General features: G+C 41.1%; 2 protein-coding genes across 10 annotated transcripts in view; one reads left to right on the top strand and one right to left on the bottom strand.

Annotated features, from left to right (window-relative positions):
- large1 (LARGE xylosyl- and glucuronyltransferase 1) overlaps positions 1 to 27890 on the top strand; it is a 104815-nt gene that overhangs the window by 62846 nt on the left and 14079 nt on the right. Inside the window, exons 7-9 of the mRNA XM_062383149.1 lie at positions 22331 to 22435; positions 24781 to 24893; positions 27698 to 27823. Coding sequence (XP_062239133.1) covers positions 22331 to 22435; positions 24781 to 24893; positions 27698 to 27823 — 344 coding nt within the window. The remainder of the gene's footprint in view (positions 1 to 22330; positions 22436 to 24780; positions 24894 to 27697; positions 27824 to 27890) is intronic.
- On the bottom strand, positions 6318 to 14115 carry LOC133949086 (tubulin beta chain). Of its 9 annotated transcripts, none has more exons than XM_062383248.1 (7): positions 8540 to 8596; positions 8262 to 8371; positions 7936 to 8054; positions 7470 to 7714; positions 7027 to 7349; positions 6598 to 6942; positions 6318 to 6465 (listed from the first exon to the last, which is right to left on the bottom strand). In XM_062383248.1, the coding sequence occupies exons 1-7, from the start codon at positions 8594 to 8596 to the stop codon at positions 6318 to 6320; spliced, it is 1347 nt and encodes a 448-aa protein (XP_062239232.1). The 9 variants fall into 9 exon arrangements, with proteins under 9 accessions (XP_062239232.1, XP_062239233.1, XP_062239237.1 ...); XM_062383249.1 differs by having other exon boundaries at positions 7936 to 8046; positions 8263 to 8371; XM_062383253.1 differs by having other exon boundaries at positions 6598 to 6687; positions 7246 to 7349; positions 7936 to 8046; positions 8263 to 8371.

The raw sequence follows: 27890 nt of genomic DNA, 5'->3' as shown, positions 1-27890 counted from the left end.
CAAAGCCAACAATCTGTCAAGCATACCATTGTGACATTGGAAGTGTGTTTAACCACTTTTGGCACTCTTCATGTAGATTCCCCAATGCAATGTCCAATATGCCTTCAATATGTGTCATTATGTCCACATTTAAACAATATGACCTTGTACACGACTTCAGTGAGGCTGATGAAAACAACCAACACAAAGGCCACAACAGACTGTGCCAATGGAAAATGGGTTTCAGATGCTGTAAAATGGTCAGAGCATTACTTCTTTAGAACAGTCGGACCTTAATAGAATCCTGTCCTCTATCTTAAATAGAAGGCTGGCAGGAGGTGTAAAGGCGTTAGAAGACCTTCCCGAGAGTATATCCCTGGGAGGTAGGGAAGAGAGGAGAGAGTAAAGATTGAGAAAGGCACATAGGCAGGAAGAGGGAAGGAGGCGTAGGTGAGTCACACACCGATTTATGGATGGTGCCTTCCCATAGCGCAGCATGTTCAATGGGGATTGGATCAATCTTAATTAACAGACATCTCCAACGTGGCACCCCTACCACCCACCCCCTTTTGTTGCTCAGTCTGGCTGAACTGTGTATCATTATGTTTAAAGCATTACAACAATGCATTAGCACACTTTGAAATGCAATTTAGGCTTCCGCTAATTCTTCAAATTCCCTGCTGATGAGAAGGCTTCTATACACTGCCATAACCTGACCTAAATTGTAGTTTGCCTCTTAGATTAGCCTAATGGAAGTTAGTTCTCAAAACAAGTAATGTCTGACTTATTTTAACTAACTCACAACTAAGAGCCGTGTGTTCACAGTATTAATTCATAATATTTTTATTGGTCAGTCATGTTTCAGGGTGATAAGTTTCTTAATTTACTGATTTTTGTAAACCGCTTTTCTTTTTAAACATACAATTAGACATTTATTAGAATCAGGGTTGTAACGATACTAGAAGTCAAACTCGATACCAATACGAAGGTAAATACTCGCTACTTGATTATTAACATTACAAACGGGCAGGACTGATAACGTTTGGTACCTTGCTCCCAAATTGACATTAGATGTTTTATTATAAGCCTTAGCCGCTAGCTTAATGATAATTTAATGGATGTCTAATGTGGCCATCTGCTAATGGCTAATAGTTAAAGGGGTAACATTATCATGTCCCACCGGCCAGGTAAATGTTTATAATAACTTAATACCTAAATGTTGTTGAAACTTTAGTTTAACTGATAATTCGCAAATTCATCATAAAGACCCAGGGTGCTTTATGATGCTTTGAAAAGTTCTTTGTGCCAATCGGCTTTGTCGACACCACTTTGTCGCATTGTTTGCTTATCAACCTCCTAAGCCTTTCCCTGTCCGTTTGCCTCGTATTTAAGCATACCTCGTATTCTTGTAACAACTCTTACACAAAGTTTGATCTTCCTTTGTCTCCATCGTCCTACTCTCAAACTTCCTGCTCTGACTGTATTCAAACTCTGTTTAGCTACATGTTTGTAGTTGTTGTCGGAAGTTTCTCCCTTGTTTGAGTGCTTCTGCGGGATCAATGCGTTATTCTGCAAAAAACATCTTAATTTTATTCGGGCATGCTGAGATTCCACGCTTCTTATATCATTGTATTCAACAACTTTATTGACACTACTTCAGTGAACATAATAAGACCGATGCTAAACAAAGGCTGTTTGGCAGGAGTCAAGAAAAATAATGAATAAATGTCCACTCCTCAGCCTCAGCTGTGATAATGTGAGAGATGATAACCTCTGTCTCCGCTATCTTTTAAAAAATGTTGTCTGATGTCAGACGTGAATGTCCCTGATCTTTCTTAAGTGGTCACTGACTCCTGATCCACCAAGAGCAGCCATCTTTTCCCAGTGGAGCTCTTTGAGGTGTTCACTGACACTGGTGTTCGCTGTTCATTCCGATTTTTGTCCAGGATCCTTGTTGTTTCATCCGGCCCAAGGTCGTCCTGTCCTTGGGGTGTACCAGCAGAAATATGAAAGTGTTGAATTCTTTATGGTAGATGCTGACCCCCCTGCAAGTTGAAGACTGGTTCCAATATTCTGGCAACAGAGCCACATGTGGGAATCCATTTGGGAGGCTTCTAGTGCTCTCATCGAGTTTGCAGTGTTTGTAATTGAATGATAAGTTCAGCATAATATGAATTTACACAGCACTTATTCCATCAGAGTCACTCTTCTGCCCCAACTTTCTCATTTTCATACAGACACAATTTACATTTCTTATCAAATCCGGCTACTTCCACTTTGCAGGGGTTTTTTTGTTTCAACCTCCTTAAAATAACATTGAATTACATGCATTTTGGAGTTCTAAATTGAGGTTGAAATGTGGCCTTTTTACAATAAAATTTTAATTTATTGGTGTTTTTTTCCTCTTTTTTTTTTAAAGCAGATGCCAGCTTTCTTATTGCCAGTAGAAAAGCGCCATGTCTCCGCACCAGCGACAGCTGCGGCTCGAGAGAATATGATTTCACAAGGTTTTCATCATATTTGTGATCATGAGGGAGAGTGATTAGTCCAAAACCTGTGGTTATGGTTTGGTCACATCTTCAAATTATTTTCTGGACTATATTTTCTACACACTTCAATTTGTTTGCCAGGTAAAGCGATGAATATTCAGCCTCTTTTCTTCACTCACCACAGATTGTATGATCCTGCCAGTGGGCTCCAGGGCCACAAATCACTGGTCCCTGCCTGGAATTTATTAAGAGTTATCCCTCGAGTTGTAATCAGTAGATATTCTGGGGTTAGGTGTGGAGCCCTAGGGAAATTAGCGCTCCACTCAAGACCCCATGTTTAATGTTAGCCTCATTCCCATACCATGGCCTACAGGGAGTAGAAACCATGACCCTTGCCACTTTGACAAATTTGAGGCAGGTGAGGGAGGGTGAGTACTAAGGGGGAGGGCAGGTAGGTTGAGGTCAGGAGTAGAGAGAGTCTGTTGTAATGCATTTGAACTCATTCATTCTAAAACATCTCTCAGGGACTGTGTGTAGAGTCCTGGTCCATTTTTTCTTTACCTGGCATTTTTCCTCGTTAAACCATTTACAGACACAGAGCACTTTCTTTGATTCTAGGGAGAGATCACTCTGCACTGGGAATGTCAAAGACATTCTGTCAACAGTACTAACCCGGCAAATATCCAGATGATGTGGGCAGACCTTTTCCCTGTGTGTCAACATTTATGGGATTCATAATTGTTTATGCATTTATTGTTGCTGTTCAATGATGTGTAGTGTTTACTCAGCATTGCTGTTATTAGTTTTATAGGATTTAATTAGTAAAGGTGATTCTACAGTGATGTGGAACTTAAAGGACAATAGAACTAACAAATGTGACCCAAGGTTTACCATTAACTACCTTGCCTCTGGTGACCTACAATCGACTCATATGTCCGGTTTCATAAAAATCTTTGTTTATCACTTTTAAGCTCTGTTTTGTATCGTTGCTTCATTCGTGTTTTTTACCATCCCCTGCATGCTGGCATGATGCCGTAGATTTAGCTTTTCCTGTGGTTGTGACTGCAACCAGCAAACAGTTCCCAGCAGAGATCAGTTGTGCATAATAGCTTCAAACTCTGCCAACACACAGTCAAACAAACACCAAAATACTCAAAATCGCCTCAGTGGTACAGTACTTGTTATCAGGACCGTGATTTGCCATGTAGACACAGTCACACAGGTGGAAACAACATGCAGCGTTGTCACAGCGGGTAAAGACACAACAGGAAGTTAGTTATTGTAATTTGTCTGCTCACTAACACAGTCAGCAGTTGGAGCAGCAGCATGAAGTCAATTAAAGTTGCATCTTTTTTTAAATTTTACAGCTGAACCAACAATTTATACTTGATCTTATATATATATAAATATATATATATATATATATTGTAGGTATATATATATATATATATATATACACACATCTTCTGTTGCAAGACAAATTAACAAGTATAAAATTGTTATTTAATTGTTGCCCATAAGCCCTACATGATAGTCAGCATGCAGACATTCCCAAGTTGGTGTACTGCTGATATAACATCGTTTTTTTTTCCAATAATCCTGACATTGTCTGACTAAATCACCATAAATCTGGGTTAATGATTGAAGCTCTGCAGTGTATTTAGCTATACTGGCAAGTAAACTCCCACGGAGAGAGCTAGAGGCAACTTGAGGTTGACTCCTTAACTTTACTGGCAGAGTGGCCCTCCAACCCTGGCTGGGTTGGCTTATATCGTTTAAAAGTTGAAGAGATAGATGTCACAATTTTTTCATTGACAGTTTTCAGTTGCCCTTTGTTCTTTAATGAATCATCCACAAATCCATTTATTAAAAAAGTACCGTGGAAAACCAAAGGAAAAAACATACTCCTAATAACTTAATAACTTTAATAATGTTTATTTATGTACGTTTTGGTGGCGGTTGTGATTATTAAACCTTAGGTGTGCCACCCTTAAATGGTGTGCCTGAGGGAATTCAATGAATTTGGATTTCAGAAATATATTGGGTATTAGTATTACAGATATGAATAGTGGGGTGGCGTATATAGCTCACCTGGTAGAGCTGTCCCCCCATTGAGGCTAGGCCTCACCCATAGATGCCCCGGTTTGAGTCCACCCTGTGGCCCTGTGCTGCACGTGTACCCCCACTCTCTGTCTGCACCCTTCACAGCTTACTCTCTCTGTCCTCTCCACACAAACAAATATCAATATGAATATCAAATAATAACACTAATTGATTAAAGTAACCCATTTACACACAAACTAACTACTATATACATGTCTATGCACGTATACGTGTGCGTGTGTATGTGTGAGTGAGTGAATGAGTTTCAAAATGGAGGCTAGCCACTATGAGGACAAAAGATCATATGGAATGGTTACACCATGTGGTCGAGGTCACATGTATGTGTAAAGTTTGTATAGATGTGTGTGTGTGAGGTGTTGGTGCCAGGTAAGAGCAAGTACTTAGTTAAAATTGCAAAGAAAAAATGTGAAGGGCATAACATAACTTTAGCTTTAGCTTTAAAATAAATTATTACCAAAATATCACAGCAACATGAATCAAGCTTGGAGGTTGGAAGAGCTGGGGTAGAGATTGGTCTCCCTGGCTGGGTGAGCTTGAGAGCTACACCTCTCCTCCCGGAGAAGTCAGTAGAAAAGAGAGGGAGATACCCATTTCTCCATTGAAGTGTGTAGAAAGAGAAGGAAGAGAGGGGAAACTGGGCTTTTATTGAGCTGATGACCTTATGGGTCAGGGGGCACACAGTGACCAATAGTGGCTAAAAGTTGTGTCCGGGGGCAGGAAACATGTGGTTCCAGGCTTTGGCTACACATGTAGGCACAAATATTGTTCACAAATAATAGGTCATGGCTGAAAACAGCTGAGTTGTAATCTCCCTATGCCAAATAGCCACACTGTAGAAAGTGAGTCGCAATGCTTGCTGTCATAGCCCCATTTTGATTTCATCACACTGCATCTGCAATCTCTTTTCAAGATGTCAAACTTGGGTGGGTGTTTGTTTTCTAGACATATAAATATGTACAGTACTGTGGACTATCCACCAAGCTCTGTTGTGATGACCTTGCACAAGGGAACCTCAGCTGAGGTCATGAATGGGGGCCAGCTACTGCTCTTTAACTTTATATAAATCTCAAGCTAAAGTCAAATGAAAAATCTGAGCTATCACCATGACAACTAAGCAAACTCCCTCCACTAGAGATGATTGTGAGATTCCGCTGTTTGTCTGATGCAAGAGGTAATAAGCAGGGACTGTATGTCACTTTTCAGATGGAATAAAAACTACTACTATTCATTTGCGATTTTGTGCCTAAATAAATGCAATATATTCTAAACAATGTCTTTGATGCAATGTGTCTTAGAATTCCAAGAGTGCGGAGGGATTAGTGTCAGAGTTATGTGAAGGGGCCGCTTGGACCAAACAAAACTTAATATAAACCCAGGTTTTGCAACTGGAAAAATACAGACAGGTGATCATTCACATTACTGCACAACACCACCGAGCAGTCAGCAGGTGTCTGCATGAATGGACCGAACTGTTCTACATTGACTCAAACTGATACAGGACCTGGTGAACAGGTAAGAGTCTGTGGATTATGACATAAGAGAAGAATTTCCTGACACTGGTGTATAACAGAGGTGAAGTTAACACTTTTTATTAGTCCAAAGAAGCGCAAAACAGGCAGAGTGTTAACATTTTAAAAGTAAATTTTGAATAAATTGTTGGATTGTTTTATCATTGTCTCCAAACCCTAAACTTGTGTATAGTAAGAAGCAGGTCATGGCTGTTTTTTAGGCCACATCCTCGTCACCTTCCTCCTCACCCTCGCCCTCTTCCTCAGCAGTGGCGTCCTGGTACTGCTGGTACTCAGACACCAGGTCGTTCATGTTGCTCTCAGCCTCTGTGAACTCCATCTCGTCCATACCTTCGCCCGTGTACCTGAAACAATGGACATAAAGTAAATACTTACTGATGGGCATTAAGTAAGTGTATGAATTCTGGGTAAGAACAGGTAAGAACAAGAAAAACAAATTCTCCATAATGTCCTGGCATCAGTCTTATTTCACTCACCAGTGGAGGAAGGCCTTGCGACGGAACATGGCGGTGAACTGCTCTGACATGCGTTTGAACAGCTCCTGAATGGCTGTGCTGTTGCCAATGAAAGTGGAGGACATCTTGAGGCCGCGGGGAGGGATGTCACAGACGGCCGTCTTGACGTTGTTTGGGATCCACTCCACGAAGTAGCTGCTGTTCTTGTTCTGCACATTCAACAACTGTTCGTCCACCTCTTTCATGGACATGCGGCCCCGAAAGATGGCGGCGACCGTAAGGTAGCGACCACGGCGTGGGTCACAGGCAGCCATCATGTTTTTGGCGTCAAACATTTGCTGGGTGAGTTCAGGAACTGTCAGTGCCCTGGAAAGAGAAAGATAATTCAAGTCAGATTCAGAATACTTTTAAATACTATTTCCTTGTCTTATACGGAATCTGCCTCCCTACCTGTACTGCTGGCTGCCCCGACTGGTCAGGGGTGCAAAGCCTGGCATGAAGAAGTGCAGCCTGGGGAAGGGCACCATGTTGACGGCCAGTTTCCTCAGATCAGCATTGAGCTGGCCGGGAAAGCGCAGGCAGGTGGTCACCCCGCTCATGGTGGCTGAGACAAGGTGGTTGAGATCACCATAGGTGGGTGTAGTGAGTTTCAGTGTACGGAAGCAGATGTCATACAGGGCCTCATTATCAATGCAGTAGGTCTCATCTGTGTTCTCCACCAGCTGGTGGACAGACAGGGTGGCATTGTAGGGCTCCACCACTGTGTCTGACACCTGGAGAGGGAAAGTGAAGGGAAAGAGGGGACAAAGGGAAGAAGCAGGAACACCATTAAAGCACAGAGGAAACAGGTATAGCAACAAACATCTGATAACATTTTAATGAGTGAAGTGTACCTTGGGTGAGGGGACCACGCTGAAAGTGTTCATGATGCGGTCAGGATACTCCTCACGGATTTTGCTGATAAGCAGCGTGCCCATGCCAGAGCCGGTGCCTCCACCAAGGGAGTGTGTGAGCTGGAAGCCCTGGAGGCAGTCACAGCACTCTGCTTCTTTTCTGACCACATCCATGACAGAGTCCACCAGCTCGGCTCCCTCAGTGTAGTGGCCTTTAGCCCAGTTATTACCTGCTCCACTCTGGCCTGTGGTACAAGCAAATACACAACTGTATCACAGCTGCATAGAAAAACATTCCTGATCTATTTACAATGACTTCATAGTATTTGGAAGTAAAACTAATATACTTGCAATGAGCAATGCATACTTACTCTTGCAGAATTGTGGAAAGCACTTAAATTTTAGTTTTAAAGATCAAATCAAGCCAATTTTTTCAGGCCTTGTAATTTTACATTTAAATTCTCACCAAAGACAAAGTTGTCTGGCCTAAAGATCTGGCCAAAAGCACCAGACCTCACAGAGTCCATTGTTCCTGGCTCCAAATCCACGAGCACTGCACGAGGAACATACTTCCCACCTGGTGATGACGGGTACAAGAATAAGAATACACAGACAATTTACACAATGCTGAAATAGAAAATAATACACAACCAGAGATCGCTCCCTTTTCACAAGAACAAGAAGCACAGAGTGACTTGAAATGTTTCCAACAGTGGTTTGTAAGTAAACTTTAATCCCACAAACTTAGATGATCTAACTCTGGCCGGAAATGCTTTGGCACAATGTCGCTAACCTGTCGCCTCGTTGTAGTAGACGTTGATTCGCTCCAACTGCCGCTCATTGTCTCCATGGTACGTCCCAGACGGGTCGATGCCGTGTTCGTCGCTTATCACCTCCCAGAACTAGAGGAGAAGAAATATTAGGGGTTATATTAGCTGGCTAACTAGCACGACCTGTCGTAGCAGGTCAAACTTTACACAGGCTTTGTCACCAGGTAAGTTAATTCAGCGGCCTGAATCTGATCTGAATTTAACATTTGCTCTGCTACACTTTTAAAACGTGTTTCAAACCTTGGCTCCGATCTGGTTGCCACACTGGCCAGCCTGTAGATGCAGTATCTCCCTCATAGTGGTCTAGATTAAATGCTTGCGGAGTGACAGAAAGATTAAGTTACTATCATTCAAATCAAACAGGGAATGTGTTTGGTCACAAAAATGACACATACTGTATGGGTCATGCTTTTGCTCATCTTATGCATTACTAGTGAGAAAGAGAAATATGTACAATACTAACTAGCTCTTGACATTATATATTTGTAGCTAGCGTAACCTAAAATAAAACTTTATATACTCAATAGGCTTTGTCTTGATTCTGAGTCTAAAATCTCTGATGCTGATGAATAGGACTATTTTCCAGAGGATCAAGCTGGAGTTTTAGGTGTTTCTTAGAATCTAACTCTCCTAAATGAAAAAGGCTCTTTGGATGACATCTATATAATGATGACATCTATGTCATCAAAGGAGGCTATGTCATCAAAGGAGCCTTCTTCATTAATCTTTTCATATATATTCTACAGATCTCAGAAAGATATTCTTATTTAAACTAAGTTTTCTGGCAATATATGCTTGACATATATTAAATACTTAATATTTATATACATGGATCATGCGTACACAAAAATCATGAAATGCTCTCATACAGATTTTAACTGTATCATTAAAAATACAGTCAGAGTTTTTAATTGAACGTAACAAATTATTAAATGTTTACATTTGTTGATAGTAAAAGTTATTATAATTTGCCCATCAGAGGGAGGCAAACCTATACTCACCGATCGCACTTGTTCAGGCCCACAGCTATTCACCCATTATCTGCGGTGATGCACTCTTGTCGAGTGTCTGAAAAGTCCAATTACATGAGAGCATCTTGCAGCCCTTGTGCAATAAGCGTTCCCTTATAATCATAAAGAAAAAAAAGCTGTTAGATGTCATGTACTGTTAACCTGAGATAAGGCTCACAGGTTTTGCTGGACCACAGATCCGTAGGTGGGGGTCACATCTGTTAGTTGGAAGGCCATGTTTTCTCTTACTGATGAACTCTGAAAGCGCTTTCTATGTAGAAAATGTAAGACCAGGCAAATTGTACTTTGGGTCAAGTGTCTTTATGAGATCTTTGTTACCTGGCTTTTCCACAACACTAATCAGGGCCATGTCTTTGGCGATGTGTTTTGTTAGTGCTGCCATAGACACTTTCCTTGTTTTTGTCCAATGGGATTGCTATTCAAATGAAGAAGCCAGAGTAATTTGCTGCAGGGCTTTTTCCCTCAGCGTTTTATTTCAAGTGGGTGGAGATATGGAGATACAAAGATTGAGGCATTTTTTTGGCATTTCAGGTGGGGAAACAAATTTGTGGTACTGCTACCTCTTGTGGCAATTGTTTGGCAGCATATAGTGCATAGGTAGGGTTTTGTTCATAGCCTTACTCGCGATATCTGAACCACTGCCAAATGAAAGATCGCTGCTTTTTTCCGTCGGAACCATGTCACCCGAGGCCATCTTCAATAGTTGTCTCTGAACCCTTGTGAACTCTTTTTTCCCTCTCGATGGTTTCTGAATCGCTTCCCTCCTCTCCTGAAACACAAATACACATGCGCATAGGAGAGTTTTCATGATGGACAGGGGAGTGAGCAGTCTGCCGTGAGAAAGCATTTATCTTTACTTCAATTCTCGGCAGCCAGGTGAGGAGTAATGCCTGGTGTTACCCACACAAAGTCTTTTATACACATATAACATGGTTACAAGCTTCAGCATCCGTGTTTTTATAGAAAAACCTGGGCTCAAACTCTTTGTCTCTAATCATGTATCAAGAGTTTGATCTGGAAGAAAATCAAATCCTTATCTGAAATTGGTTGCAGTAGTAGCATGTTGAGGGTAATGTGATTCATCCTTGGGTCGACATTGACTCGTTTTTCGGAGTGCTGGCAATTCAGGCCGCGCTGCTGCTTCTCATCATCGAGACTCGGTGAAATGAAAGGCGGCCAGCCATTTCCTTTCCTCATATCACACAGTTAAATATCATGCTTTAAGAGCCATTAGTCACACAGCTTTTACTTTCTTTTGTTCCATCTCTGCTATCTACCACTTACACCCAATTGTCTCAGATGACGTTAGACACAAACAGAAACGGAGGCAGAGATAGTAGACTAGCCCATACGCAAACGGAACCTTATCAGTGAACAGGGACTGGGCTTGATATCACTTTGATTGACGTAAACAATAATTGCCCATCTCTGGTGTGATGAAGTCTTTCCAAAGAGCTGCTGAGCTGGAACAAGCCCCTCACTTTTTGATATTGGAATTGTAACCCATCTAGCATCATTCAGCCCCAGGAGCAAAACTGCTGCAAACAGGAGCTTTTCCTCCACACTTTTCTTTCCCGGGTGGCAAAAGTCATTGCACCTCAACCTCTGCTGAATGAGCTGTTAGTGCTCTGGACACTTCTACTCCACATAACCTTCATCTTCAAGGGGAAGTCATATACTATATGGTGCAGCTATACGGTATATGATTCACTTAACAAGGTGCTATCTTGGCGGCACGTTGGTTGGAATCCGAGTTTAGCAAGGGTCTATGTGGATTTACTGGATTCCTCCCACAGTTCAAAGTCATGCAAACAGGAGTTAGGTTAATCGTAGACTCTAAATTGACAGTTGTGTTAAAGTGAGAGTGAAGTGTTGCTTGTCTCTTTTTTTAGCCTTTCCTTACGCTGGCAACCTCTTGCCCAATGTCAGCTTGAATTGGCTCCAGCCAACCCTCGAAGCATAAGCGGTAAAGATAGAGGGATGGACTATTTTAGATGATTAGCAGTGTAAATTGCTAATAAATTTTTACTGTGGATGCCAACAAAAGTGGTTTTTGAATGGCTTGTATGCCTTTATTAGATCAAGAAACTGGAGAGAGACAGGAAATGTAGGCGATAGAAGAGGAAACACGTGTCGTAAAACATCTGGCATGCCAGGAGTAAAACCAGTGACCTGTCTCACAGAGCATGTGTGTTCATGTGGTATGTGCCCTTCCAATTGCCAAATCAGGTGACCCCCAAGTTTGTAACAGTTTAAAGGAATGATGAAAGTGAGAAGAAGAGGAAACAAACTATACAAACTTCATTTGGAAGCAGTCTCACACTTCAAAGTAAGGGGCCAAATGACAATTCATTCTGGTCTGCTTTTATGTTCTGATCTGAAAAAATTGATGATTTACTTCTTAACATTTCATTGTCCTGAAAAGAACTTCATTTACTGAAATTATTATTTTCCCAGGGAGTTTTAAAGAGTCATGGTTTTACAATTTCTTTTTTCACGAGTTAATAACTGGATGGTAAAAAACAGCCTTCTTACTGCTCAACGAATAGAAGATTAAACTGCTGTCTGGTTGCCTGTAAGCACCCCATCTCCTGTGGCATGTTGGAAGAATGATATCGGTTTTCATTACACACTTCCCAGTGTGAAGCTTGTTAGCTTCAGCTCAGGGCAATGAAAAAAACTGATCTATGGACAGATTTGCAGATCTCCATCCATTAAAGCAACATGTAAAAACTGCCAAATTAGTTTAGTAAGTTTATACCTCACACCTCAGAGTAATGTTTATCAGGACACTTACACTTTTCCTTTCTAATGGTCCTTTATATTGTATTTTGATAACACACGTTTCACACAAATCTGCAGGTCATTTCATGCATTAATCCCATGTCATTTACTGTAGAGTCCATTGCAGACCTTCATGACACCATCAGCTTGCCTTCAGTGCCATCTTAAGGACAATGCAGCACACTCTACAGCATCAAGACCTTTAGTTAGAATTTTTATAATATTGGGTATTGATTTCAATACTGATATACTGTTACCAAAGATGGGTGTCAGGCCTGTCTCCAGGAAATTCTGGTGGTTCATTGAAACAGAGGGATGTACGTACCATCATGAAAGTTTCAAAGAATACGTTGGAAATATGAAAGACTTTTGACAGCAGAAAGACTGGTACCATGAAGTTATAGCTGTGAGGTATCCCAGCTTCCATGGCTGCTCCAAGAACCACTTTCAATGCAAATATGAATTTTTTCCTTTTTTTTTTTTAAACATATTTATTCAGTCGGTATTTGTTAGCGGATGTCCCTGGACCCTGTTGAATTTTTTAAACATAAGAGTACATGATCAAGAAAGAGAATGCCAGCGAGGATCAAGGGGAGGGGTGTGGGAATCTACATGATTGTGCAGGTTATTCATGATGGAAGGCTTCGCAGATGTAGATTGTCTCCAGAGTAAATGTCTCCAGAGTCTTTCTTTCAAATTCTTTGACTCAAACGTCATCTTGCATCCTTAGATTTACTCCCTGATCTGACTATATCTGCAGGGAAAGTGTGAATGCTGGTTCTGGATTTTGTTCTTTGAACAATTTTCAATAGGATCATAGTTAGTGTGCGCAGAAGATATATGCATTAAACCCAAATTAAACTTGTTCTGCTAATGTGGATAGTATGTGGGTCACCATGGCAACATCCTGCAATAAATTATGACACCATGCTTTCCCTCATCCCATGAGGAAATGCAATCAACAGTACTAATGGCAGATGATTCTTTGGCAGTGTAGCCGTCCAAACTACCTGTCCTTGAATTAAGAACACTTAAGTGTATTACAGTTTTCTAAGAGCGTGAGACATCCCTTAGCTGTTTTGTCAGCAGTTCAATCCTCGTGGTAGAAATGCTTTTTAGCTGATCACTTTGTGTTCAAGGGCCCTGGGACAGAGGAAGTGAGTTGCTCTGTCATGCCAGCTCACTAACGAGCCTCTTGTTTTACCTGTTGCTTTTTTAAAGCTTTATGGCTTCATGCGGTCACTCTGGACTTTAAGAAAATTTAACAGAAAAGAAAATGTGGTCTGTTCATTCACAGGAGACAGTTTGACATGTCACAGTTTTATAAAAAAAACACAGGTGGATATAACAAGATGAAAGGCTGAGTTCCATTTTGTGGCTTTTTTGTTCAGGTATTCATGTTGACTCGTTTTGGCAAATATTAAATAGAAGGGAGGTACTCTGTTGACCAAGTTAGTAACACCTTTACTTTTCCTACCATGACTATATCATTCCTTACTGAGTACGTAAGTGATGATTAAATTTGATTAAAAATGCTGCTTACTTTAGTTTGATGTAAAACTCGGATGTGGTTGTACAGGTTCTGCAGTAGTTACCGGTGTAGGTTTGGTACACTGGAGACTCAAAATCCCCATAGGTGTGAGTGTGAATGGATGTTTGTTGTCTGTGATAGACTGGCAACCTGTCCACGGGGTACACCACCTTTTACCCAATGTCATCTGAGATTGCAATGCTGGCTGGCTAGCTGAATGCATAATGGATGGATCAATGGGTCATTTGTGCACACAGGACACTGAGATTTAGATAAAAATTAAATGTTTTTCTGCTACATAAATAACTGTTCTCCCTCTTGAGGGCAAAATGGGATGATATGTGTTTAATAGGTTTTAGTTTTTTATAAAGTGCCCAGTAAGCAAGTCAGAATGATATCATGTTGATGGAGAACTTCTCCATTGGTTGACAGTGACATGAATCCGACAACAGCCCGAAATCAAGAGCCATAGATTTTACACTACAACCACTAAAGCAAATGGCTGCTTCTTATCTACAAAGACACATGTCTCCTCTTGAACACTGATTGTTTGCTCGTGGTACTAAACAAGCAACTACTTAAACCAGATGAACTGCTGACATCAGTGTGCAGACAACTTAGAGAAAACAATAACTTTCAAATAAAGCCCAAAAAGTTTAGCTGATGAAGAGTGGATAACAAAACACTGTCTGGCCAAGGTCAGTTTGGCTGTGGCTCAGCTGTCTAACACGGACACACACACATACACCAGACCGCCCACTCAGGAGCTTAGAAACTGCAAAGAAGAACTTCTGAGAGTCTCACTGACCTTTTCAATGCCTCTGCAAAGCTGCAGCTCAACACAACGTGTTTTTCAGGTTTTCGTTCTGTGCTTTCATCCCACCTTAAAGAACACATCAGGTCAGAACACTTTGTGGATTTCCCTTGGAATTAGGCATTGGCTCAAGGATGAAATGATTTTATTTTGGTGGTCAGAGGTAAAGATCACTGTGACCTGACAAAAGACATGGTCAGCATCATTTACCGTAAATTCCGTCATATAAGCCGCTCCTTTTTTTCACACGCTTTGAGACTGAGGCTTTTACAACGATGCGGCTAATTGATGGATTTTCATAGTGTTGCAGGTATTGCCTGCCCCATTTAAGAAAGTTGTTGTGTGTGTGGGTTGTGCACCTGAGAATTGTGGGTAGGGCGCAACATGTTGTATGAGTACGAGTCATATCAGACCAATGAAATTATCTAACAGGTCACAGTGGTCCAATGAAACTGTTTCCAGTGGCCAATGAAAATAGAGCTGCTGCACGTACACTCACCATCAATGAATCGATGGTGAGATGCTAGAGACGTCAGCATGAAGAACTGACTCATAATTTTGGATGTTACCGGCATTTAACAGTTGAAAAATAATATGTCATGTTTCAACGGGGACACCTGCGGCTTATAGACAAGTGCGGCTTATTTATGTACAATTTATTTTTCCTTTTAAAAATTAGCAGGTGCGGCCTATATATAGGTGCTTCCTATTGTCCGGAAATTACGGTACTAAATATCTCACGAGTTGCTTAAAATGAATGAACTTAATACATTTTGTCGGTCAAATGTCATGAGTCAAGGTCACTGTGCGGTCACCTTTTGTGAACGCGATTCATAAGGAATGACCAGAGGATTGTTGTTACATCTGGCACAAACATTCACTCAGACTCGAGGATGACCTGATCCGGATTTGGTGCTTAAATGTCAAAGGTACCTGTGTCCTCACAAAACCTGTTTTTGTTTGCCTCGTGAATGCCTCATGGAATGGCTTGAGGACATTTCTTCACTTTTGACTCAGGGATCGCACTGCATGGATCACAGTGGCTTCACATTCGGCCATAGCTCAAGGATTATTACGCTTACTATCACATCTAATACCATAACATCTCCAAATTCTTCTCTAAATGTATTGCATGTGCCTAGAAAGACATGGACGTTAACTGAAACTTGACTGTTTGCTGCAGGCATACAACTGCAAGGCAGTAATTCTAGGTTTGAATCATAAAATATCAATTCAGTCTTAGTATACACAATATATACAGAAACTGACAGAAGGAGGTTACAGATTGTAGTGCAGGGTGAGAGTCCTTCACTGTGTTCCCTTGAGCATTGAAAATGGAGCACTGGTGGTTGTTCTTTATCAATCCTGAACACCAAGAATCAAGTGTATCACTTAATAAGAAAGCAAAATGTCCTTTTTGAGTTTTAAAACAAACATTTATTGTGTTTTCCAGCTTTCTCTAAACTGCACTCACTCGGGGGGGGGGGGGGGGGGGGGGGGGGGGGGTTATTGCCTTCACTGGACCCAGTCAGCAGGAAAAATCTCAGGGGCGACAGTATGAGCCTTCAATTGTGTCAATCTCATTCCCATTTCTCCCTGGAGCTCAGTATGTTTCATTTATTATTTAAACGCCCTGGGCTTTTAAACAGAATGGCCAATCACACCTGACACATCGGCCGATCACAACTGTCCTTTTTACCCACTTATCAATATACAATTGAGTGCTACTGCAGGGACCTAGTATATTACTGCAAAACAGGTAGTGTATCTTTGTTTTAGTGTCGTGTGTAGAGAGAGGTTATAGAACTAAATAAACATTGGCATTGAACAAAGTGTGTGGTTTTGCTAATTTGTCCAATATTGATGTACAGCTCTGGCAGCAGCTTGAGCTGCTCCCCCCGCGACCCGACCCCGGATAAGCGGATGAAAATGAGATGAGATGAGATGAGCTCTGGCAGCAGAATGGGAAGTTTAACTAGAAAACTATGGGTGAGGATCAGAGGGGCACAGTCTGATTGGCCCCTGAAGCACCACGGTCTTGTCACTATTCTCTGAACGGACAAGTAAATGTCAAAAAATGTGGCAATTCAGTATTTAATTAGTATTTATTTTATTAAAAAAAGGCTTTTACATATCATATGTTTTCTAGGCACATGAGTTTAAAATGCAATAAATCAGAAATTCTGAAAGAGTTATTTTAAAACCCACAAGTGATTGTTCACTAGCGCTTTAACAGGGAACAATTTGCCGAATATATTCAATATGTGTGTGTTTGCTCACAGCAGCTAGTGGCAAACAAGGAAGTACTTTAGTGAAGAAGGACTTGCGATTGGATTGTGAACATTGATGCATTTGTGTCAAATGTGGCCTATTTATTGCCCCAGATCTAGAAATAAATGTGTGCTCTGCCCCAAATAAAACTTTAAGTTATGGTGATGTGGCAGAATAATGTCCTGTTTTTATAGAATGTGAAAAAATTATTTCTCTCCTTAAATTGAATATCTGATGTCTGATATCTGAATATCTCATAATTGTTGTATAGTTTTTTCCAAACATAATTTCCAACATTTGTTTCAGTCAATTATGTTCCCACACTTACGTAGAATAACATGAAATAAGAGATATTCACTGCAACAAACTGTTCCACTGTGTAGTGCGTTACGTCCGTACAAACTATTTACTACTTTCACTTGGAATCAAGAGCTTGGACAACAGATTTTTCACATTATCCATCCTTGGTATGGACCAGGTCAGCTAATATCTCCAGATATAAATAGGTTGCTACATAATCGCTGACGAGGAATTCCCTGTTCTCACATGTCGATTGTACCTCTGATGCTCCATGCGAGTAGCAGCAGAGGAGGATGTGTAGGCCGAGTGAAGAGTGCGTGTGTGGCCTGCTGACCCTGACATTCATCTTTCTAAATCAGCGCCACTGACACTGCAGTAAAGAATTCCCTCTCATTCCTGTGGTGCCCTGCCACAGTTCATTGAGGAACATGCATCAGCCACCAGCAGGCTGGGATTAGATGCCCTGAGGTTTGCTGTGTGCGGTCTTTGCTTTGTGGGACATACGTACATCCAATTATGTCCACCTCTGTAATACATTCTACCCAGACTGCAGTTGCTAAATAGCAAGTATTGGCTTGAATTCCTCAGGGGCTCCCAGGCCAGGTAGCCTGTCGATAAATTATAGATCAATAACAGCTAAACAGGATAGTTTGAATTAATCTGTATCGAATATCCAGTATGTGTGGCTGACAGCTTTGCTTGAATACAGAGAATAGGGTGAAAAATCTGCCATTTTTGACAGAATATTATCCAGGGGTAGATTATTGCAGAGCAGAACATTTCCTCTTTGTTGAAATAGAGTGGAGCTGTATTGATTTAGTTTTTGATTTCTTGCCTGTCATGACTTACTCACCTGGAAACAGACTATATGACGGAGCGGATGGTTAAGGCATAACGGTCAGTCACACACAGTTTTTATCATTTTGAATGTTTGGATTTAGGAGCACATTTTTGTCAAAGCCGAAAAATTCATCAACACTCTATGCTCATTTCAAAATAATGACACATATTACAGTTTTGCCATTCCACCATTAACATATACATTCATACAGGGCATCTTTGGGCAGCACATTCTCAATCGGACACTCATACCCTGCTGGCACAGATGACAGGGGCAAGTTGGGGTTCAGTGTCTTGCCCAAGGACTCTTCACTGTGCTGAATGGGGGATCGAACTGCCGACCTTCTGTATAGTGCACAACCTGCACCCAGCCACAGCCGTTCATTAATCACATTAACCTTTTCATTTTTCTCCTTTGAAACAGAAACAGTTCCATAGAGAATGATGCTTTCAAGTAGTTTCTTATTATTATTTGAATTATTACTTGCCCATCCACAGAGAACTCCACACTTCTAAGCTGTGTGCAACTTTCCAGGCTCAGTCAGCTCATTAATTTGGTGCAAACTCTGCACTCATCAGTCTTATTTCCAGCCACAGCAGCAGGGTTAGGTCTAGGGTCCAGGGTTAGGGGCAGGCAGCTGTTTCCAGTGTAAACGTCTCTAAAAACCCACTGTTCACATACCTGCTCAGCAGCAAACAGCAGTCAGAGAGCAACTTGTGAACAAGCTGCTCTCTGACTGCTGTTTTATTTGTTCATCACTTTAGAGCTCCACCTTGTCATTCTCCGTGCACCCTTTCTGGATCGATTCATACTTTTTAAGGCCGCTAACTCTTTTTTTAAAGATACACCATTGATGCATTGTTGTGTTGCAGACGCTCTGGGATAATTTAATAAGATATTTCCTGTATATTAAATTTTTATATTTAATCAGTTGACTGAGACACCTCATGTGGATAAGACTATGTTTGAATGTAGAATTTCCAAAGTGTTACTATTTGGCCTTAAAACTCTGACCTCGTGATTCCCGACAAAATGACCCTAAGCTCAGCAGCAGAGAGTCAGCAGTGCCAGAGGGGGGGGCTTCATTTCAAAGCACTCCACAGATGCTGCATTGTACTCCTATAATATTATTGGGCTCAAAATGAAAAGCTTAAATCCAACAAAACCAATTCAAATTCAAAATCAATACAGCAGAACCTAAGATACTGTTTTACTTTTGTCAAACCCTGGCCCTTACACCACTTATATTGCAGCCCAAACACTAACAGGTGTGTTTTGCAAGTCGGGTCGGGGGATATTTTTTATTCACTTTTAAAAACCACGCTTATTAGATCTGTACTTTATTTAACCAATAGGTAGAATCCTATGACCTACTGTATGTATGTAATGTTATTTTAATATATTTTTTAATTAGCATGCCTTTAAGACAGAGGCAAGGGGTTTATTGTAATGATGCTGTAATGGAATCTGTAAATGACAACACATGTATATCTAAGTATCGTGAGAGTATTAAATTGGGAGAAAAGTATTGTCGGATGGAGCCTTGAGCAGAGATGAAAATCAGCCGACAGAGGATCTTTGTAACTACCGGACTTTTCTTTTTTAAACTTTTAGTCTTCACATCCTGCCGACACTAACTCAAATGATATTGAGGCCATTCATCAGACTTCACAGTTCTCTCTCTGCGGACACAAACAAAGCCCTGACGCCTTGAAATGTGTTCCCCTTTTAGCTGTGGCCTTTAAGATCTATCTGTAACTGAACTCGGAGAGTTAATCTCCCACATCTTTGAAATTGTCCTCTCAAAATACGGAAGGCAGACATCCTGCCCATTTAACTGCGTTGGCCGAGATGTCTCACACAAGCACGTTAACGTAAAATACAACATCCACACATTGGAAACACAACCACAGTGGAAGTGAGTTTTCATTGATGTTCGACAATTAAACAAGCAGGGTTACTTAGTGTCTTCAAGTCCTGGATGTAAGAGTAAAGTGACCAGCTGTTTAAAATGAGATGCTTGTCTTTTTGAGGTGTTACAGTACAGGTGCTTGGAGCATCCAAAAAGCACAATTGTACCTTAACGTCTCAAATAGACAAGCATCTCATTTTAAGTGCCGACTGATTTGACTGGGTTTTCACAAATGACAGCTAACTTGGCAGCAGTGTTCATTTCACGGTCAACACCTGTGGCCACTCGCTTCCGTTGTGATTGCGTTTCAGTTGTGTGGTTTTTGTTGTTGTGGATTTGCAGTCGTGTTGTGACATTTGCATTCACGTTTTTCATTTATGTGCTCGTGTGAGATGTCTTAACTTCCATATTTGACACTCTGTGACATTTAAAATTGCATGTGATCCAGGAAAAATAGATGATAGATTCCAACCATATTAAAAAGTCATTAACTGTAATAAATCACACAGTGTTATTACTTCATTACAATAAAAATGATTAACCATCATAAAACTGTTTATTAGAATATAAACAGACAGGATCTGCAGTGGACTTTGGTTCCTACCACTGCTAGCATTGATATTATGGACTTTTTGTTAGTTGAGTCACCTGTGCTTCCAAGTAAAAGGGGGCAGTGTATTGTTTCTGTGCTCTAATTGTCCTGCTCAGTCGTCACCTTGATGGCAGATCTGTGGTCTTTGTTTTGCAGCCCTTCTAAAGGCTGCCTGCTCCAATAGGCTGTCATTAATCTTCCTTACAACCTTCATTAAAGCTGCCACCTCTACACCCATCCCCGCACTCTGGGTTCCTATCTCCTCCCTAATGCCTATCTCTTCGACCTTTATCTCTGCCCAGCATGCCTTCTATAATCTGTCACCCTGAAGCCCACGTACATCCCTCCCCTCTCGTCCCTTGGCCTTCTGGATCTTTCCTCTTTATTTCATCCCACCTCCTGTCCTCTTTTCTACCTAATGTCTAGTGGCCCGGAAAATCTAAATTCATACGAGCGTAGTGTTAAATTCAATTTCCGCCTTCTCCCATGCCACTTGTATGCCATTTGTGAGGTGTGCGCTCCAAGTTTGCTGATGACTCAGACATAAAAGCTTGCTTTTTGGAAGGATTGCGTTTCCTCTGGCTCGGTGTAGAACTAGTTAACCCTGAAGTTTCTGAAACCATCTTCTCTGATGATCTGCTGATGAGCTGCAAACTGCACAGACCCTGTAGATAATCAGCACATAGTGACTCAATTGCCTTCTTGTCTGCAACTAAAACCCATCATAGCAACAAATGGCAAAAATAGATTTGTTTTTAAAGCTGCCTCTTTCAAAGCTGTTCCTTAAATATCATGACTGTGATGTTGAGTGTTGCTGGGGTCAGTATCTGACTGTTGTAGATCAAATTTGCCTACAGAGGCCTATGTTTACAGCCATGGACTAACAGTCGGTCCTCTCGATGAAACATGTGCTTAGCTTTCTGCTGGGCTTTGTAAATCAGATGACTAAAGAGTTACTGTTTAGGTATCTTTTCTGTGTCAAATCAATGCTGTTGCCATAGCTACAGCACATGTGTATTTGCCGTGTAAGTAGCCCCGTGCCCTACGCCATAGCTCGACATGCACTTATCTAGACATTTAACCAGGCGTCATGGCGATGCAGACCAACTGTGATTGGTCAGCTTGTTGTCCATGAAAATTCATCTGCCTTCTGCCTCCATCAGTTTGGTGGTCATGCACATCATCTCCTCCGGCGTCTTCTCTCTTACTTGCATTGGAGCGACTTCGAGAGCATTTACTAAATCCGACTGAAGCGGTGTGTTTTGTGTAACTTGTGTTTAGATGGTGTAACTGCAAACAGTGCAGGCCACTTGCATGGGCTCTGCATTGATCCTCTTCAGCAGCATTAGCCAGGCTTTAGTCTGCGGAATCCTTTGACACCTCTGAGTGAGGATCAAAGGAAACTTTAGGCTTTCTTCTCTGCTGCTTTGTTTCTCAGTCAGCCGTCAGTGTGCGACGTAAGAACAGCCACGCTCCCATTTTGATCAAACCATCCGTCCTCACAAGGTACATAATGGCTCAAAGGACATTTTTATATTATTTTCCTGTGTTTATGAAGTGATGTTTCGGGCTCTGGTCTACAACTCACTATCGAACCTGTACTGCTTCTGTGTGGACACACACAGAGCCCCAGAGCTGCTCCTGCTGCTCCACTAATGTGTTCACATGGTGCTTATGTCAATCACCTGCATGAAATACTGAATGTCAAAGGCAGTTCTTTAACAAGTGTAGCAAGTAGAGGAGAATGAAAAGAATGTCATTGATGAAATGTTATGCCATGAAAGAAAATTCAAATTTGGAAACCAAGCCAATAGGCCTAAAACCTTAAGGACACAAGTAACTATAGAATAAACAAATAAGGATTAATATCTAAATATTAGCTAAATAAAAAAGAAAGTTGAGTGAATAAAGTTTAAGTGGGAACAAGCAGTGATAATGTGTTTGCTGTATTTCAGGTCAGCAGGTTCTGGGTCTGGTGGAGAACCAGAGTGACTGGTACCTTGGGAACCTGTGGAAGAACCATCGGCCCTGGCCGTCTCTGGGCAGAGGCTTCAACACCGGTAAGTTCTTGATGACATGGCGCTGGTATAGAGACATCAATAGTCTGTTTGTGCTCATTGCTGCTGGAGTCATTGTTCTGACTGTGCAGACACTCTAGTGTGTCGTAACACATCTGGTTTATTTATACCAGAGCAGCTGTCAGCTTCGAAGTGTGAAACTCACTTGTAAAGCTGAAAGTGAACATGCATGTAGCTTGTTAATGAATTTAATATGGATGTGATGAATAATATCTTGTTATCACACTTTATGAAATAACACAGTGATATAACTTTCATAATCCTTTGATTTAAAAAACAGCGAACACTCCTGGAGTTGTTGTCGTCCAAAAGCAGAACTAAAATAGAAAAATTCGGAACTTCTATAGTTAAAGAAAAATATATAGCTTTCCTTTTTTTTTTTAGGTCCATATTAACAATGTAAACAGTGTCATATATCTAACAGTAAAATCGGTATATCTGCAAAACAGTATAAAAGTGGTAACGACTTACATAAACATTGTATAAGGATGCATATAAGACAGCTCAAAAAATAATAGAATAAAATACCAAGTGTAAACCTAAATTACAGAATAGAACAAGGATTTAGGTGTGTGCCTTTGTGATATGCGTCTTTACAAAGAGAAAATTGATAGAAGTTATGAACCAAAATCACCACTTGATTGTGTCATTATATTGTAACTTAATTTGAGCCTAATGCTAAAGCACGGAAAAGCCATTAAAAGCACATATACCTACAGATACGATTAAATTGCTATTTCATTCAGCTGCATGTGGAATACATAAAAATATACATGGTTCTCTACACTATTGATAGTAATAGCTACAGAACACGACTGACAAAATGAATATTCTCATTAGGTCTCTCAATCTGTTTAGACTGTGGCATTATCAATGGATTCTTATTTTTGCTGGCCTGTAGCCCTCTGATAAATGTCATGATATAATTTAATCATTTTGTCAAACAGTAACATTCTGCTGCGCTCAAAAGTTAAAACTTTTCAAAAAGTGTAGCATATATTGAATTTTTGAGACAGCGTTCAGCTCAAGTGAGGCTCTTGAGTGCTTTTCTGGTTTATACTGAAGAAGCACTGTTTGGCCACTGTGTCAATAAACAGTTCCTTGAGTCACAAACACTATGTGTTTCTATAAGATTACGTAAACTTTGTTTGATACTTTTACACATATTTACCACAGAGAACTGTGACAGTTGTCATGCTTTATATCTTTATTATGGGTAAGCTCACACTGTGATTGTGTTGGTGTGTTACACCATCCGAGAGAATTTGAGGGAAACTTAAGCTCAAAGAACTCATTCTCCCTGTTCTAAATAAATAACAGTGAGTGTGCAGTGAAGCAGGACACAGTCATTGATGGAATTTGCCAGCATCCAGCAGGCTTGTTAAAAGTTGTATGAAAACACATTTTCAGTAAGGTGCAGGGTATAATTCACAGAGCCTCAGAGCTGCTGATAGTGGAATGGATTGGATTCCATTACACGTTGCTATTATTTCCCCCTGCCTTTATATATAAATATTTTTACCTCCATCAAATCCAGCAGCTCTTTCCCTTCAGGAGACATATAGCTCTTGTTGTGCTGTTTTGAGCAGGAGGATAAACTTTATATTGAATATAACCCAGAACAAACAGTGTGGCCCACTGCGTTGTGAATTTCCGCGGGTGCAGTGTAAAACTCCCCCAGACACGTCTGTGCTGTAAAGGTTCAGTGCTCCGCTCTTCAGCCTCCCGTGAGTGTGACTGAAAAGCAAATCTCAGGGACAGGAAGGCGCGTGTTGCTCTTAGGCAGAACAGCAATTTGACAGGAGAACCTCCACTTCAGCTGCGGTTGGTCGGCTTTGTGGCAGTGACTGTGGCAATATACGGGGGGCAACGGCAGTGTGTGAAACATAGTTAGGTTGCTCCAATCCCCGGAAATGATTCACAGAGTCTGTCTTCTGAACACTGGCAGCTGGATGTTATTCGAGGCGACTGGGGAAAAAAAGATTTGTCAGCGAAGGGAACTTAGAAGATTTTGTTTTTTGAATCTTCCTGTTTGTGGCAGGTGCAGGAGGGTGGGGGGGAGTTGAGCGGTGAAAAGCACATGAGCCTCTGAGAATAATTTGTGTTTCCAGGAGGATTTGAACATGTTTACTCCACCCAGTGCCAGTCTGTCTGCAAGCTTAAAGGCGACAGCTTTATCTCAGAAAATACAAGACGGTGATTCAGAGCCTCGTGATGGGAATTTATCACCTTTACCAGGCAGCAAGATACTAATCTCTCTGTTTCTTAAGCTGCCGTATCGCTGCCTGCGTGTGTGTGTTTGCATAATGTGTATGTGTGCTTTCCAGGGGTGATTTTGCTTCTCCTGGATCGGCTACGGAAGCTCAGATGGGAGCAGATGTGGAGGCTGACTGCAGAGAGAGAACTAATGAGCATGCTATCCACCTCACTGGCAGACCAGGTAACCATCCTCACATCTCACATGGGCAAATTTGTCCCCTTTTGGCAGAAGTTGCTGTTTCACACGCACAAATCACAACATCGCCTGGACCGGAGCCAGCTCTGGCAGACAAGTTAGACTCGGACAACCTGTGCTGTTTATTCAGCTTTGTGCATTAAATCACACAAATGGAGATAACAACACATATTTTAAGATGGTTTGTTCTTGTAGGTGTTGCGTCCATTGTTATTTTTATGTGTTAGGGACTGATCGATTTTAATGTAGAGTCTTTGTTCATTCAAAATAAAAAATTTTTTTAAATATATGACAAAGCCCTAAGTCTTGAGAACACCACTGCTGTGCAACAGCAATGTGGATGCTAATTTTAACATACCTGTCATTGTCTGGAAGCCACACATGCTTGCAGTTACCAAGCTAGCAGTTAGGTATTGTAATACAGCAAATGCAGGGAATATACATTTTCCGTGTTCTAAAATTACAATACTTAATTTTCATCATCCAACAAAAGATTAACTTCCATGGTCCGTGCCATGTTTCAAAAGGTTATCAACTCTTTCAATTTTATTATTTATTTTTGCAGACAGAAATGATGCAAATGTGCATTTACATATAGAGCGAGGAAGTGTCATCTGATCACATGTTGAGACATAGGCTGTACCGGTGCAGAGAAAATGCAAAGAATAGTGACCAAAAGCATATTTTTCCTTTTCTGCTGAGCTCACTTTATAGTGCTCAGAATAGAACATCCCATATAGTGAAGTCGGGGTTAGTTAATGAGCGGGGGATTTCGGACACACGGCCAAACCCTAATGACAGATGTGAGCTGACATAGGTTGAGCTGCCTACCTGTGATGGGGTCCCTCAAGGCAGATGTGAATTCCAGGTCTGAACAGGGCTTTAAAATACTTATACTCCAGTAAATTGCAGGCCGAGGTTTATTTTGTGTTTTGTGAGGTACTGAGCAATGTTTATTTGATCAATAAAAAAATCTCAACACCTAATAAGTCATACCTTAGCTTGTGCAGTCTTCCTAACATAGTAAAGCTCATAATCTGAGCGCTCAGCAAAGGCTTTCTATTATTATCGCAGAGCTCATCTTGATTACAGGTGCATTTATGATATTTTAACTCAACCTTCATTAAGCAAGGTCCTGCAAGGTATGCAGTTTGGAAAATGAGCAGGGCTTTAGAAATTGTTTCAGCATTCCTTCTGCTGCATGAGCTCTTCCAATGGACAATCATCTCTCTTTATCACAGCCTTCATTATGTGGCTATAGAGATTTTATGCCTCCCATTACAGGAGTGGAATGTGTCTCGTGAACCTTCAAAACCTCAAATTGCTAAAATGTGTCTCCATTGTAACACAAGGGCATCCACTCAAAGCTACTTCAAGTGTGCAGCCTTACGGGTTGTAATGACACATAAATTAAGAGTACCACCTTGAACATCTGGAGACGTACAAAACACAGACAGCGCAGAGGAGGAGTCAGTAGTGTTTAGCTGGCCTCACATCTGGGAAGAATAGTGTCATTTAATTCGAAGCCATCCATTGGGTGATCATTCTTCTCACCCCTAATGTCAGTTGGGATGACAACGTTTTTCATCCATCAAAAGGTATTTTAATGGCCACTTAAAGCTCTCTGTACAATTTCATGCTACGCAGCCAAATCCATAAAATATATATTTTTAATTCCGGAGATTGTAAAGTCCAAAACTATTCTATATATATATATATATATATATATATATATATATATATATATATATATATATATATATATATATATATATGAATACAACGAGACAGGAATGATGATAAAGTCAGAAGAAAAAAAGACTGCAGAGTCATAAAAGAGTTACATAGACAAACAGACCATGAGGAGACCCAAAATAACTGGTAATAAACTGACCAAAGAAGAACATAATCGCTCGCCCTCAGTCCCAGAACAACCACAGAGACACTTAACTGGACCACAAAGAGACTCTGAACCACCACAAAGAAGACACAGAGTGACTGCAAATGAGCACAGTTACCATGGTTACAGGTGTCATCCCCCTCCATTGTGAGGTCAGTGGAAAAGATGCTGTTCACCGGCATGAAAATGTCCATGTCACACCTCTCTGAGAGAATGCAACTGTTGTCAGTAAATCAAGTAATCAGTATACACCTTTCCCTGCGCTGTCACTGCTCACTCAGCATTAGCACAGTGGTGTTGTCCTACAGAAGCAGGATTCAGTCATCAAATAATGTTTCTAGTTTGAGAGAAGCTGATACCTCAGAATAGCATGGTGATTTATTTCTGTAGGGAACATACAGAGGAAGATTAAGGTGGCGGATTGTTCTTCAAAGAATCGGTAATAACAGAAAACAAGACAGACAGAGACAGGATGTTCCTTCCTGGTGCAACTGGTCGACTTCTGAGCAAGACTTCAGATATTTTGGGCTGTAGGGGAATAAAGATCTCTGATCATCCAGTGTGCTTCAATGTAGGCCGTCAACTAGCAAACTAAAATAACTGCTGTAGGATGCATTACCGCACTAGGAGAGTATGACATGTTGGTCCTACTCTCCTATAATTTGGGGAGAGCGTTTGTTAAAAATGATTCGTTTTTTACCCACATGGTTTTACTGTACCGGTCAAATTGGTCTATAGCCAAAACTCTGTGCAAACATCAGAGTAAGATAAAATTCAGCTTCATGTGCAAATCAAATAAACCGAGGTGTACGCCTGTAGATGATGAAACATAAGGTAAAGCATGAGGCTCAGTGTGTGTTCTGTGTCTGTTTTGTGTGTGTGTGTGCAGGACATCTTCAACGCTGTGATCAAACAGAACCCGTTCCTGGTTCACCAGCTGCCGTGCTTCTGGAACGTGCAGCTGTCCGATCACACACGCTCTGAGAAGTGCTACAAGGATGTTTCAGACCTGAAGGTGAGGCCCTGCTGTCCCCGCAGTTCAGACACAAGCCTGTCATTCACCCAGCATCCTCCTCCCCTGT

Source organism: Platichthys flesus, chromosome 23, assembly GCF_949316205.1.
Source record: "Platichthys flesus chromosome 23, fPlaFle2.1, whole genome shotgun sequence".
NCBI lineage: Eukaryota > Metazoa > Chordata > Actinopteri > Pleuronectiformes > Pleuronectidae > Platichthys > Platichthys flesus.
This window is presented reverse-complemented; position numbering and strand designations above follow the sequence as displayed.